General features: G+C 38.7%; 1 protein-coding gene across 5 annotated transcripts in view; it reads right to left on the bottom strand.

Moving 5' to 3' along the window:
* Window positions 1–15,033, bottom strand: part of TTBK2 (tau tubulin kinase 2) — a 150,341-nt gene that overhangs the window by 81,769 nt on the left and 53,539 nt on the right. For 3 of the 5 annotated variants that reach the window (XM_084973191.1, XM_021097126.2, XM_003353383.6), the window contains one exon: window positions 5,734–5,807. The exons of the other annotated variants lie outside the window; for them this stretch is intronic. In XM_084973191.1, the coding sequence (XP_084829317.1) occupies window positions 5,734–5,807 (74 nt within the window). The remainder of the gene's footprint in view (window positions 1–5,733; window positions 5,808–15,033) is intronic. 5 annotated transcript variants of the gene reach the window in all.

Here is a 15,033-nt window from a genome sequence, read left to right as displayed (position 1 = left end):
GATCCCTGGCCCAGGAATTTCCATGTGCCATGGGTTTAGCCAAAAAAAATAAAAAACAGAAGAAAATGAAAAAGAAACATACTTAAAAGGGGAGAAAATAATATAATGAACCCTCATATACCTAATGCAGAATTAATAATTATCAGTTCATGGCCAACCTTATTTTACCTGTTATCTACTCCTTTCCTCCTCCCATGCAATATACAATGTCTCTCGTTCCACACATGTATTAAATTATTCTCATGTAAATTCCAACCATATAATTTCATCTACATATATTAAGGAAAGACATGAAATTATAAAATCCAACATGTTATAAGCAAGCAATTTTCTCAACATAAATCTGAACTGGAAATATCAGTATGAACCATAATACACTTTTTTTGTAAAAAAAAAAAGAGTTCCCCTCATGACTCAGTGGTTAATGGACCTGACTAGCATCCATGAGGTCTCAGGTTTGATCCCTGGCCTCGTTCAGTGGGTTAAAGATCGAGCATTGTTGTGAGCTGTGGTGTATTTCACAGACGCAGCTCGGATCTGGTGTTGCTGTGGCTGTGGCAAAGGCCAGCAGCTACAGCTCCGATTGGACCCCTAGCCTGGGAGCCTCCGTATGTCATGGGTGTGGCCCAAAAAAGACCAAAAAAAAAAAAATATATATATATACACACACACACACACACATATATAAAGATATATATATATATATATATATATCTATATAAATCTATATGACCTGAACCCATCCACTTGAAAAGAATTTAAAACAATGGCCTACTCAATTGCAGTAGGCACCCATAGCATCTATATTGTGGTTTCTAAATACCATTTCACATTAAGAAGAATCAAGGCTTAATGGAGAAATGGCTGATTTCACCTCTGGTGCATGAAATATATAGAATAAACCTGGTACACAGTGTTGTACCTGAAAGTAAAGGTGCTATCCAAGTTCCCTATTAGAGAACCAATTCATTATTCTGAAAATTGATAATAAAAGAATAAAATATTAATCCTGCCTTTCTGTATGAAATATACATCAGGATAACCTAGTAGTTGGTAGAGTGCTTTTAAAGAATTTCAGCTAATAAAGAAATTATAAAATTACAATAGTACATTTTCAACCCCAATGAAGTAAGGAAGCTAGGCAGTGATTATTAACAGACTGATGAAATCAAAAAGAAAACTCACTGGGAACTTTAAAATGGATGAAGAGGCTGACAGGCCCTGAACCTGACAGGCACTGATCAATCTTACAACACAACTAAAAGAGGGACAACCAGACACTGCCTAGAGATATGATATAAAGAGGAAGCACATAACTCAACTTTGAAATATTCTGGCCAAATAAAACAAAACTGGAATCTGATCTAATCACAAGTTTATAGGAAATACAGGGGACAGAAGAACATGTTACATACCACCACAGGGAGACAGTAAAATTCAGAATACGGAAACGTCATCTTTTTCTCTTTCTTTCTTTCTTTTTTTTTGCTTTTTAGGGCCATACCTGTGGCACATAAAGGTTCCCAGGCTAGTGTTGAATCAGAGCGCAGCTGCCCGCCTATGCCACAGCCACAGCAATGAAGGATCTGAGCCACATCTTTGACCTACACCATAGCTCACGGCAATGCCGGATCCTTAAGCCACTAAGTGAGGGCAGGGATGGAACCCTCGACCTCACGGATACTAGTTGGGTTTGTTACTGCTGAGACACAATGGGAACTTCCAGGATATGGAAACTTCTGCATGACAAATGACTCTGTTTTTATCAGTGACAATGCAAACAACAATAAAAAGGAAAACTTAAAAAAAAAAAACCCAAAAAACTGTAAGAAAGAATCTATAGTTTGAAAGAGGCTTAAGAGATATACAGCCACCAAATACAATGTATGAACCCTGTCAGCAACCAGATTCAAGTAAGACAAATACAAAAAAATAAAAGAGAAGTTCCCTTGTGGCCCAGTCGGTCAATGATGTGGCTTGTCTCTGTGGCAGGGCTGGTTCAATTCCTGGCCCAGTGCAATGGATTAAGGATCCAGTGTTGCTGCAGCTGTGACCTACGTCACAGCTGTGGCTCAGATTCAATCCCTGGCCCAGGAACTTCCATATGTGGCAGACATGGCTGAGAGAGAAATACAATAAAGGCTATCTTAAGATTGACTTGATATTGATGCTATTATTAATATATTACTGTGTATTGTGGTTAGCAATGGGAAAAAAAGAATATTTGATTCTTAAAAACATATATTGATATACTTAGAGATAAAATACGCCTTAGATTTGCTTTGAAATCATCTGGAGAAGGAGAGGAAAGGGAGAGTACACCTCAAACAAGACTGGCCTTGTTGAGGTTCCTCACAAAACTAATTATACAACTACCATATAATCCAGCCATCCCACTCCTGGGCATATATCCAGACAAAACTACAATTCAAAAAGATACATACACCCATATGTTCATAGCAGCACTATTCACAATAGCCAAGACATGGAAACAATCTAAATGTCCATCCACAGATGAACAGATTAAGAAGATGGGGCACATATATACAACGGAATTCTACTCCACCATAAAAAAGAACAAAACAATGCAATTTTCAGCAACATGGATGCAACTAGAAATTCTCATACTAAATGAAATAAGTGAAAAAGAGAAAGACAAATACCATATGGTATCATTTATATGTGGGATATAAAATACGGCACAAATGAACCTATCTACAAAAGAGAAACAGACCTACAGACATGGAGTAGAGACTTGTGGTTGCCAAGGAGGAGTGGGGAAGGTGTGGGATGGACTGGGAGTTTGAGGTTAGTAGATGCAAACTATCACATTTAGAATGAATAAGCAATAAGGTACTACTGGATAACACAGGAAACTATATCTAGTCTCTTGGGACTGGCCATGATGGAAGATAATATAAGAAAGGGAAGGTATATATATGTATAACTGGGTCACTCGGCTGTACAGCAGAAATTGGCACAACACTGTAAACCAACTATACTTTAAATTAAAGGATCTGGTGTTGCCATGAGCTATGGTCTAAGTCACAGACGTGGCTCAGATCTGGTGTTGCTGTGGCTGTGGTGTAGGCCAGCGGCTACAGCTCCGATTCGACCCCTAGCCTGGGAACTTCCATATGCCATGGGTATGGCCCTAAAAAGATAAATTTTTAAAATTTCTAGAAGTTCCTATTGTGGCTCAGCAGTAATGAACCCAACTAGTATCCATGAGGATGCAGGTTCAATCCCTGGCCTCGTTCGGTGGGTTAAGTATCTGGTGTTGCTGTGAGCTGTGGTGTTAGGTCACAGATGTGGCTTAGATCTGGCACTGCTATGGCTGTGGCTCAGGCCAGCTGATGCAGTGCCGATTCAACCCCTCGCCTGGGAATGTCCATATGTTGCAGGTGCAGCCCTAAAAAGAAAAAAAAAATTTGAATGACAAAAAAGAATAATGAGAGTTTTTAGAAGAAATCAGAAATGTCAGTGGGAAGCTGAGTCTGAGCATATAAATTTTATCAAAATACATGGGGGAAACCTAGTAGTTATCTTCAATATGTCAAATAAGAGAGAGAACCCTTTAGTAGTTATATCAGCTTTGGTCTTGTCCCAAATCAAGTCAACCATAACTACAGAGATGGGGGGTTAATGATGGGTTAATTATCTTATGACAGGAAAAAAAAAATATAGCATATAAAGTCAAATGGGGAGTTCCCGTAGTGGCGCAGTGGTTAACGAATCCGACTAGGAACCATGAGGTTGCGGGTTCGATCCCTGGCCTTGCTCAGTGGGTTAACGATCCGGCGTTGCCGTGAGCTGTGGTGTAGGTTGCAGACGCGGCTCGGATCCCTCGTTGCTGTGGCTCTGGCGTAGGCCGGTGGCTACAGCTCCGATTCAACCCCTAGCCTGGGAACCTCCATATGCCGTGGGAGCGGCCCAAGAAATAGCAACAATAACAACAACAACAACAACAACAACAAAAAAGACAAAAGACAAAAAAATAAAATAAAAATAAAAATAAAGTCAAATGGAAAGGTTATTAAATGAGTCCATAGGAGTTTGCTAAAGGTTGTAAAAGCCACCATTATCTGATACTCACCACCCTCTCTTTTCCCAGACTAAAGAGCCTTTCCATTTCCAGAAAGTAAGATTAGGTAAGTGCAAATAAAACTAAATAAGCATATGCAAAACTAAGAGAAACTACAGACTGAAAGAGCTCCTGTCCATATTCTCCAGTCAGTAGGAGCCTAATGACAAAAGGAATTTTCTCTTATTGTGCCAACAATACTGGCTTCAGGCTTCCATCAAGCCCTAACTCCCATCAAGTCAGTCAGTCTCCAGCAAACCACAAACCTTCTTGAACTTAAGCTTCTTTGTTTGCAAAATAGGGATTAAACATGTTCTGTCCTCTTCAAGGGATATGGTAAGGATCAAATAAGATGCATGATAAAGCCAAAAGAAAACAATACAATATCATATGAAAAGTTACATTATTATTGGCTAAAGTGAGAGGAAGCAAGGTCCATATTAATGATCTAAAAAGGTACAGGGATAGCTGCTTCAAAAAACAGAACTATGCTGGCTCAAGGGTAGTGAGTCTCATGGCTCAAAGACTTTAAGGCTACAGTGTACAGAGAGATTAGTATCTATAGATCTAAATCAAACGCTGAAGAATAGTAGAGGGAAACAAGAAAAGCCACTGATGATAAAACGAAGCATTTAGGTTCAGATCCATAGTAGTGAAATCACTACCATGTAGTTACGTTGAAAGAAAATAAATAACCAAACACCCAAAACAAACTTTGCTAAAGATGAAGGGAAACCCTGAGAACTTTAAATCAGGCAGCAAGGGGAACCAGGGCTTTTACACTTTGATGGTGACTACAGTTTCAGAGCTGTGTGTGTGTGTGTGTGTGTGTGTGTGTGTGTGTTTGTGTGTGTGCGCGCGCGCGCGCGCGCGCACGCACACTCAGAGGAAAGACACTGTCAGAGAGAATGCAGTAATTTCCCTCTTCTCCTTACTGCAGCCATTACCCCAATGTTCCCTTTCTGAATTTCTTTTCTCTGCTACCTCAACCCAACTCCACTTGCTATCTAAAGGATAAAGAATAGTGGTGTTAATGATGACGAGAGAAAGATGAATGGCATTTCTCCCCTACTTCATCTTATGCTTAAATTTTCAAGCAAAGTTGATATTTACAAAAATGAAAAACTAGAGTCTTTAAGGTAAAGAAGGGTGGAGAAGGGATGGGGATAGGGTAAGACTCACGTTGTAACTAGCAATCCATGTGGGGATTAAAAACTACAATGATGACAATCAATGAAGATATGGATTAACTAAAATAGTTGACAAGGACAATCCTTCCATCTTTGGAAAAATCTGTTATCAAGTCTGTTTAAATAAAGTTCCATCTGCGCAGTATAAACTATCCTGATACCAAGAATACCTAATATTATTTGAATCTACCATAATTAGGTGCTTTGATCAAAACTGGACAATTTTTTTTTCTTTTTCGGCTACACTCATGGCATATGGAAGTTCCTGGGCCAGGGATCGAATCCAAGCGGAGCTGCAACCTACTCCACAGCCGCAGCAATGCCAGATCCTTAACCCACTGCACCTGGCCAGGAACTGAACAGGTGCCTCCTCAGAGACAAGCCAGATCATTAACCCACTGCACCACAGCAGAATTCCAAAACTGGACAATTCTAAGATACATTTTCAGAGTAACCTACCTGCAACTGCATCACCACATAGTTGAATCGATCATTCCTCCCACAGCCAATAAATCTACAAACATGGTCTTTCCCTGGATAAAAGAAAGAAAGAAAAAAGAAGAAAACAGTGGAAAGGGTTATACTATGGTTTCTTTTCTTAAAAACAAATACTTTGTTTTTCTTTATAGTATTTTATCATTGAATATAAAGGGACCTGTCTTAAAAACCTTAAGGACAGGAGATTTGTATTATTCAAATTTTCTACCCATTTCCCCCCATATCCTACATTGCTCCTTATGTAGTGAAATAAATGTCTACTAAATGAATAAACAAATGAATTAAAGAACAAGTGAATAATAATTTACTTAGGAAGGAAAGACGTATGAGGTCATATCAGATCACCTTGCCCAGACATGATAAATATGAAAGCACAGAAGAGCAAAAAATAAGAACTTGTTAGGAATACAAATCTTGAATTTTATATATGGCCTGCCATTCTCCATTATATGGCTCAGTGAGTTGTTGCCTTTCTGGCCCTCACTGACTTATATTTGCTGAACGGCATTTAACCTGAGCTGCATATCTGAAATCCAAGTAGGTGCTAAGTGGCAACGGTACAGAGGGAAGCAGAGGTGGAGCAGAGAGAGATCTAAGGTCCTATCCCTGATTCAACAAAAGTAAACCAAAGTCTTAAAAGAGGATCGGGACTGGTTGATACCAGGGCCAGAAGAGGACATCTGGCTGGAAGGAGAGAGAACAGAATAAGATGATGCTGGATAAACAGGCAAGTACCAGATGATGGAGGAGTTAAAGTGATGGAGGAGTTTGATTCTGGGGCTTTTATGCTTATCCTTTTCTTTCTTTCTTTCCTTTTTTTTTTTTTTTTTTTTTTTTTTTTGCTTTTTAGGGCCACACCCGAGGCATATAGAGGTTCCCAGGCTAGGGGTCAAATCGGCTGTGTGCCACAGCCACACGGGATCCTAGCTGAGTCTGTGACCTACACCACAGCTCATGGCAACGCCAGATCCCCAATCCACTGAGCAAGGCCAGGGATCAAACCCAAATTCTCATGGACACTAGTCCGATTCGTTTCTGCTATGCCACCACAGGAACTTTTATGCTTATCCATTATGCCAGAAATAAACGAAACCAATTTTAAAGTCAAGTAACACCTTGTCAATAAATATTAAAATTAAAAGGTAAATAAAGATTATGACAAAACAGACAAGAAGACCTACTATGTGCCAAGTGCTAAAGTAGGCACTAAGAATACAAGATAAATTACATAAGATCCATGCCCTCAAGGAATTCACAGCCCAGATATATCAACAAAAATTGTGATACATTATGATGAGCTCTATCTTACAGACAAACTGCTGTGGATACACAGATGATAAGAAAATTTTGTTTATGAGGCTTTCCATGAGTTAAATCACTAGATTTTTTTTTCTTTCTTTTTTTTTCTGGCAGCACCTATGGCATATGGTCCTGGGGCACAGACTGAATCCATGCTACAGCAGTGACCCCAGCTGCTACAGTGACAATGCCAGATCCTTGATCCGCTGCACAAGGGAACTCCTAAATCACAAGATTTTAAGTATATAAGAAGAGCATTCTAAGAGACAGACACCCACAGAGTGTGAAGGATCCAAGCACATATGAAAGATGATTAATAGAATTAACAGGCTAAAGGCGGGATAAGGGTTAAAAGGTAGGCCGAGGTAGGGGCATGCTGAGACAAGAAAAGTACACTCAAGTCTTGCATACCACATAAAGGAAAGCAGTTTTACTCATTATTAGATAATGAGTGGCAGCTTGGGGTGGGATCTAGTTCAAAGATTTTTCAAGCATGAGAGCCACATGATTTGGCTTGTGTTTTGGAAAGGTAATGCTGTTCACCATTAGATGCTGATTTATGGAAGAGATGAGAGGCAGGGAGATCAATTAGGAAGTTAATATGGTACACCAGGTAAAAGCTGGAAGAAGGTTCAAATTAAAGCACTCAGAGTGAGAATTTAAACAGGAAAGATTTCAAATTAAGCTTTATGAGACAGACAGATTATGGAAGAGGGAGAAGAAAGTGAAGGAAGACTTTTAGGTTAAGCTAAGTGGATGAAGTAAACTGCATTAATATAAACCAAGACAGGATCCAGCATATCTTTTTTCTGATGACACAATCTCATCAGAATCTACCCTCAAAAGAATCCGGGATATCTTCACTGTTCCATACTCTAACACAATCACATAAGCTTCTAATCTCAGAAAGATGTAGCCCATCCTCACTGTTTCAAATTCTGACTTAAACACATCAAAATCTACCCTCAAAAGGATGCAGCACACCCTCACTGTCCCATAGTCTGAAATAATCACATAAGCATCTACCCTCAGAAGGATCCAGCTCATCCCTAATGTTACATACTGTAACACAAACAAGCATCTAATCTCAGAACGATTTATCCCATTTTAACTGTTCAAAATGCTAACACAGAGTTTTCCCTCAGAAGGATCCAGTAAAAAAATATACGCATGCGAGAACACGTGTGTGTGTGTGCGTGTATATTAACCAAGAGAAGAGGAGAGGATTTGGGGACTTTGCATAGGACATGCCAGCTGTGTTAGAAATTTAGGGGTTGGAGTTCCCATCATGGTTCAGGAGTTAACGAATCCAACTAAGAACCATGAGGTTGCGGGTTCGATCCCTGGCCTTGCTCAGTGGGTTAAGGATCCGGCGTTGCCGTGAGCTATGGTGTAGGTTGCAGACGCGGCTCAGATCCCGCGTTGCTGTGGCTGTGGTGTAGGCTGGCAGCTGAAGCTCTGATTCGACCCCTAGCCTGGGAACCTCCATATGCCGCGGGAGAGGCCCAAGAAATGGCATAAAAAAAAAAAAAAAGAAAGAAAGAAAGAAAGAAAAAGAAATTTAGGGGTAGAATTTAACAAGGGTCAACTATAGAAAGGTGTCAACTATAGAAAGATCTTCGGATTTTCAGTGGAGGTTGAGTTGATTGCCCAGATAAGATGGGTAGTTTGAGAGAACTGGATTGATGCCAGGACACCAACACATCAGGGAAAGAAAAAGAAACTGGTGAAGGAGATTAAGAAGGAAATGGGAAGCCCAAGGAGTCTTGTACCTCACAACTTCCATACTTCCTGTGAAGAATTAAGCAAAATAATCTCAAAAATGAGCAGAGCAGGGTGGGTTATGCTTGAAGAGAATGTCAGTAATTCAAAATAACTGCTGCAGAGAAATAGAAAGACAGAGAACCAGGTTCCCAAGTATGGAGTAAGAAGTGAGCCCTGGAGTTCCCGTCATGGTGCAGCGCAAACAAATCCAACTAGGAACCATGAAGTTGGAGGTTCGATCCCTGGCCTCGATCAGAGGGTTAAGGATCCGGCGTTGCTGTAAGCTGTGGTATAGGTCACAGATGCAGCTTGGATCCTGCATTGCGGTGGCTGTGTTGTAGGCCAGCAGCTGCAGCTCCAATTGGACCCCTAGCCTGGGAACCTCCATATGCCACAGGTGAGGCCCTAAAAAGCAAAAATAAAATAAAATTTAAAAAAATAAAAAAGAAGTGAGCCCTAATAAATTGTCATTCAGATAAGAATCCTGAGTACAATCCAGATACCAAAACTATAACAATCTTTGTGGTAAATTAGGTACTCGACTAGGTCATATCTAACTGGTAAGCAACTAAAAAACAAACAGTCCTACACTATGTGCTATTAGGTCTGATCATGACTCTCCATTCACAAAAATAGTTGTTCAACTTCGCACACAATAAGATTAGAGGTGAGGTCTAGAAATACTTCAAAATCAACTCAAATTTCTTAGGACAACCATTTTATAAACTTTTATGCACTCCCAGTACAAAAGATAGCTAAGTAATCTCAATGACACTTCAGACTAAGGTTATTTTATACAGAAGTGATGTCAAATCCAAGCCAACTCTCATTTTATTCCTATCTGATTAATTTTAATAGGTTTTTATAACTGTACATAAATGGCACCAGTACATATGTATGAACTTAATTTCAGCAATCTTGAGGCTACACTGTCTATGTCTGCTTGTCTGATGCCTAGACTCTAAGTACTTCAAGAGAAGCTCTGCACAGGGTACATAGTAAATGAATGATGAATGAATAAATATTTTACAATAGCGTATTAAAACATTATTAACATGCCACAAAACTCACTCTCTTCAAGTGTAAAATTCAACAGCTTTTAGTATATTCATAAAGTTGGACAACCATGACCACAATCAATATTAGAACATATTCATCAGTCCTACCCACTCCACCAAAAAACCCATAATAATTACTGTCCTCCCCACTCCCCACTCCTAACTCTCCCAACCCCATGTACCACTAATCTACTTTCTCTCTCTAGAGATTTGCCCATTCTGAACATGTCATAGCAATGGAGTCACACAATAAGTGGTATTTTGCGACTGGCTTCTTTCACTTAGCATAATTTATTCAAAGCTCATCCATGTTTTAGCACGTGTATTTCATTTCTTTTCAGTCTTGATAATATTCCACTGTAAGGATCTGCCACGTTTTAACCATTTATTGTCCCTTTGGGCTGTTTACACCTTTTATTGTTATGAAAAATGCTGCTATGAACTTTCATATACAAGTTTTTAAGTGGACATGTTTTTATTTCTCTTGGGTATTTAACTGGGAATACAACTGCTGGTCATATGGTAACTACATGTTTAATCTTAAGCAGTCCATAGGAACCTCTGGTTTGTTTTTCAAAGGAGCTGCAGTTTCATATGCCTACCAGCAACATGAGGGTTCTAATATCTCCATATTCTCACCAATTCTTGTTATCATTTATATCTTTTTAATTATAGCCATCCCAGAGGGAATTAAGTGGTATCTCATACTTTTAAATTACATTTCCATAATAACTAATGATGTCAAGCATCTTTTCATGTGCTTATTGGCCATTTGGGAAAGTGTCTGTTCAGATCCTTTGCTGATTTTTCAATTGGGTTATCTCTTTATTATTGAGTTATAAAAGTTTTTTATATATATTCAAGATAAAGTCCCTTATCAGATGTATGATTTGCAAATATTTTTTCCTATTCCGTGGCAAGTTGTCTAGTCACTTTCTTGATGGTGATTTTTGAAGCACTACAGTATTTAAATCTGATGAAGTCCAATTTATTTATTTTTCATCTTGTTGCTCTGTGGTTTTGGTGTCATACCTAAGAAACCATTGTCTAATCCAAGGTTATGAAGATTTCTTTTTGTTCTCTTAAATTTCTTTTAACTTTTTACACAATTTTTAAAGGTTACACTCCATTTACAGTTATTACAAAATATTGACTATATTCATTTTGTAGCCTACCTTACACTCAATAATTTGTACCTCCCACCCCAATATTCCCCATCCCACTGGTAAGTACCAGTTTGTTCTTCATATCTGTGAGACTGCTTCTTTTCTGTTGTTGTATTCACTAGTTTGTTGTATTTTTTAGATTCTGTACATAAATGATACCAGAGTAATTACCTTTCTCTGACTTATTTCACTAAGCATAACGCCCTTCAAGTCCATCCATGTCGCTGTAAATGGCAAAATTTCATTCTTTTTTATGGTTAATACTCCATTTGTGTGTGTGTGTGTGTGTGTGTGTGTGTGTAAACATCTTCTTTACACATTCATCTGGTTGGTAGACACTTAGGCTGAGTCCATGCCTTGGTTATTATAAACACTGCTTTTCAAATTAGTGTTTCTGGGTTTTAGGGGATATATACCCAGGCGTGGAACTGCTGGGTCACATGGTAAGTCTATGGTCAGTTTTTTGAGGAATCGCCACTGTTTTCCTCAGTGGCTATACCAATTTACATTCCCAACAGTGCACAAGGGTTCCCTTTTCTCCATATCCTCCCCAGCGTTTGTTAATTGTGCTCTTTTTGATGACTGCCATTCTGACAGGTATGAGGTGATACCTCATCGTGGTTTTGAATTCCATTTCCCCGATGATTAGCGATATTGAGCATCTTTTCATGTGCCAATTTGCCATCTGCATTTTCTCTTTGGAAAAAAAAACGTCTATTCTGCCCATTTTTTAAATTGGGTTGTTTGTTTGATTTTCTGTTGAGTTGTATGAGCTATTTGTTTATATATGTTGGATATTAATCCCTTGTCTGTCACATCATTTGCAAATACTTTTTCCATTCAATAGGTTGTCTTATGTTTTGTCAATGGTTTCCTTTGCTGTGCAAAAGCCTTTATGTTTAACTAGTTCCCATTTGTTTATTTTTGCTTTTATTTCCTTTATTTTAGGAGACAGATCCCAAAAAATATTGCTGTGATTTATGCTAAAGAGTGTTCTGCCTAAGTTTTCCTCTAGGAGTTTTACAGTATCTGGTCTTACACTTAGGTCTTTAATCTATTTTGAGTTTATTTTTCTATATGGTGCTAGAGAATATTCTAATTTCATTCTTTTACATTAGCTGTCCAGTCTTCCCAGCACCACCTACTGAAAAGATGGTTTTTTCTCCATATATTTTTGCCGTTTGTCACAGATTAACAGTAATGTCATGAAGACATACATCTACACATTCTTCTAAGAGTTTTATACGTTTAGGCCTTTGAGCCATTTTGAGTAAATTTTTATATATGATGTGAGGTAAATATCCAACTTTATTCTTTGCATATGTGTAACTGTCTTAGAAAGACATACTCCTCTTGTGTTTCTCCTTTATTCTCATTCCTCTACCATACTCACAACACTTCTCATACCAGAAACGTGGTCTTTCCATACATCAAGCTATTCTCCTAGACACCAGCTAAATGTCCTATTATTAAATTCAATTCTTACACTGTCTTCCTGGAGTTTGCATCAGATGCCCAGAAGGTAAGAGCTCAGAGTAAGATGGCCCCCACTTCAGATGTCAATCACAAACTCTAGATTGTCATCTGTACTTCTAATTAACCAGCTATAAATTGGGGTTCCCATCATCACCCCCTTCTTGAGTTTGAACTTACTAGAATGGCTTTCAGAATTCACCTATGTTCACCAGTTTATTCCAAAGGATAGATATGAACAAACAAATTTAGAGATGCAAAGGGCAAGTAAAGGGGCACAGAGTTTCCATGTTCTTTCCTATTACTCCACTCTCCCAGCACCTCCACATGTTCACCAACTCAGAAGCTTTCCAAACCCCACAATTTTAAAATTTTTGTCGAGGCTTCATCCCTGAGGTATGATTCATCATTAACTCAATCTCCAACCCCTGCACACTAGAGGATAGGAGGTAGGGCTGAAAGTTCTGAACTTCTAATCGTGGTTTAGTCTTTCTGGCAACCTACCACCATCCTAAAGCTATGCAGGAGCCCACCAAGAGTTGCTTCATTAAAACAAAAGACATTCCTATAACCAAGGAAGTTCTAAGGGATTTAGGAGCTCTGTGTCAAGAACCAGGGTTCTGACCAAATGTCATCTGAGACCAAATATTGGAACAATAAATGATCCTAGTACCTTTTCTTTTTTTTTTTTTTTTTTTTTTGCTTTTTTAGGACCACACCCACAGCATGAGGAAGTTCCCAGGCTAGGGGTCTAATCAGAGCTACAGCTGCTGGCCTACGCCACAGCCACAGCAATGCCAGATCCGAGCTTCGCCTGCGACCTCATGGTTCCTAGTTGGATTCATTTTTGCTGTGCCACAATAGGAATTCCTTGAACTTTTTTTGTTAAATTTATTCCTAAGTATTTTATTCTTTTTGTTGCTATTACCTGTTAGTTTCATTTTTGGATTGTTCATTGCTAATATCTAGTAATACAAATGATTTTTGTATATTAATCTTATATCCTTCAATCTTACGGAAATTATTAGTACAGAGGTTTTTTGTTTTTGTTTTTGTTTTTTCTTGTTTTTTGGTTTTTTTTTTTAGTGTATTCCCTAGGATTTTCTAGATATAAGATCAAGTTATCTGCAAATAGAAAAGTTTTACTGGGAATTTACACTGTGGGTCAGCAAGTTAAGGACCTGGCATTGTCTCTGTAAGGATGTGCATTATTACATCCCTGGCCTCGCTCAGTGAGTTAAGGATCTGGCATTGCCACAAAGCTGTGGTGTAGGCCATAGACGTGGCTCAGATCTGGTATTGTCATGGCTGTGGTGCAGACTGCAGCTGCAGCTGCAGCTGCAATTAGACCTCTAGCCCAGGAATTCCCATATGGCACAGGAGTGGCTGTAAAAAGAGGAAAAAAGGAGTTTAACTTTTTTCCAATCTTTATTTCATCACATTTCATTGAAATAAAGTGCACTTTATTTCCTTAATTGAATAGAAGTGGCAAGAGAAGAAATCCTTGTCTTGTTCCTTATCTTTAGAGGAAAGAGTGCAGCTTTTTTAACCATATTTGCTGTGTGTGTGGGTTTTTTTTGTTTTGTTTTGTTTTGTTTTTTGTTTTTTAATAGATGCCCTGGATCAGAGTGAGGAAGTTTCTTCCTATTTCTAGCTTAATTTTTTTTTTTTAGGGCTGAACCCACACCATATGGAAGTTCCCAGGCTAGGGTTTACACAGCTCAGAGCAATGCCGGATCCTTAACCACCTGAGCAAGGCCAGGGATTGAACCTATGTCCTCATGGTTACTGGTCAGATTCGTTTCCACAGAGCCACGATGGGAACTCCATAGCTTGAGTATTTTTATCATGAAGGGGTACTGGATTTTGTTAAATGGGTGTTCTGTGTCTACTGATAATTCTGTGGTTTTTGTTCTTTATTCTATTGATTTTTTAAAAATTTTGGCCATGACTGCAGCATACAGAAGTTCCCAGGTCAGGGATTGAAGCCATGCCACAGCAGTGACCCAAACCACTGCAGTGACAATGCTGGATCCCTAACCTGCTGTGCTATCTGGGAACACCTGATTTTCATATTGAACCAAAATGCAATTCCAGGGATAAATCCCACTTAGTCATGGTATATTATCCATTGCTGGATTCTATTTACCAGTATTTTGCTGAGGATTTTTGCCTCTATATTCATAAAATACACTGGTGTCTTCTAATGTCTTTGCCTTTTTGGTACCAGAGTAACAATGGCTTCATAGAATAAACTGGGAATTGTTCTCTCCTTTTCCATTTTGTAGAAGAGTTTGTAAAAAATAGGTATTAATTCTTTTTTAAATTTGGGTAGAATTAATTCACCAGTGAAGCCATTTGAGTCTGGTCTTTCCACTGTAGGTAGGTATTTTGAATTATTTTTTCAATCTCTTTATGGAGTTCTAGTCATGGCTCAGCAATAATGAACCCAAACAGTATCCAAGAGGACATGGGTCCAATCCTTGGCCTGACTCAGTGGG

The sequence above is a fragment of the Sus scrofa genome, chromosome 1, assembly GCF_054392235.1.
Source record: "Sus scrofa isolate SSC_HxYL_T2T_F1_AM1 chromosome 1, Sscrofa_HxYL_maternal_Yorkshire_Landrace_v2.0, whole genome shotgun sequence".
Taxonomy (NCBI): Eukaryota; Metazoa; Chordata; class Mammalia; order Artiodactyla; family Suidae; genus Sus; species Sus scrofa.
This window is presented reverse-complemented; position numbering and strand designations above follow the sequence as displayed.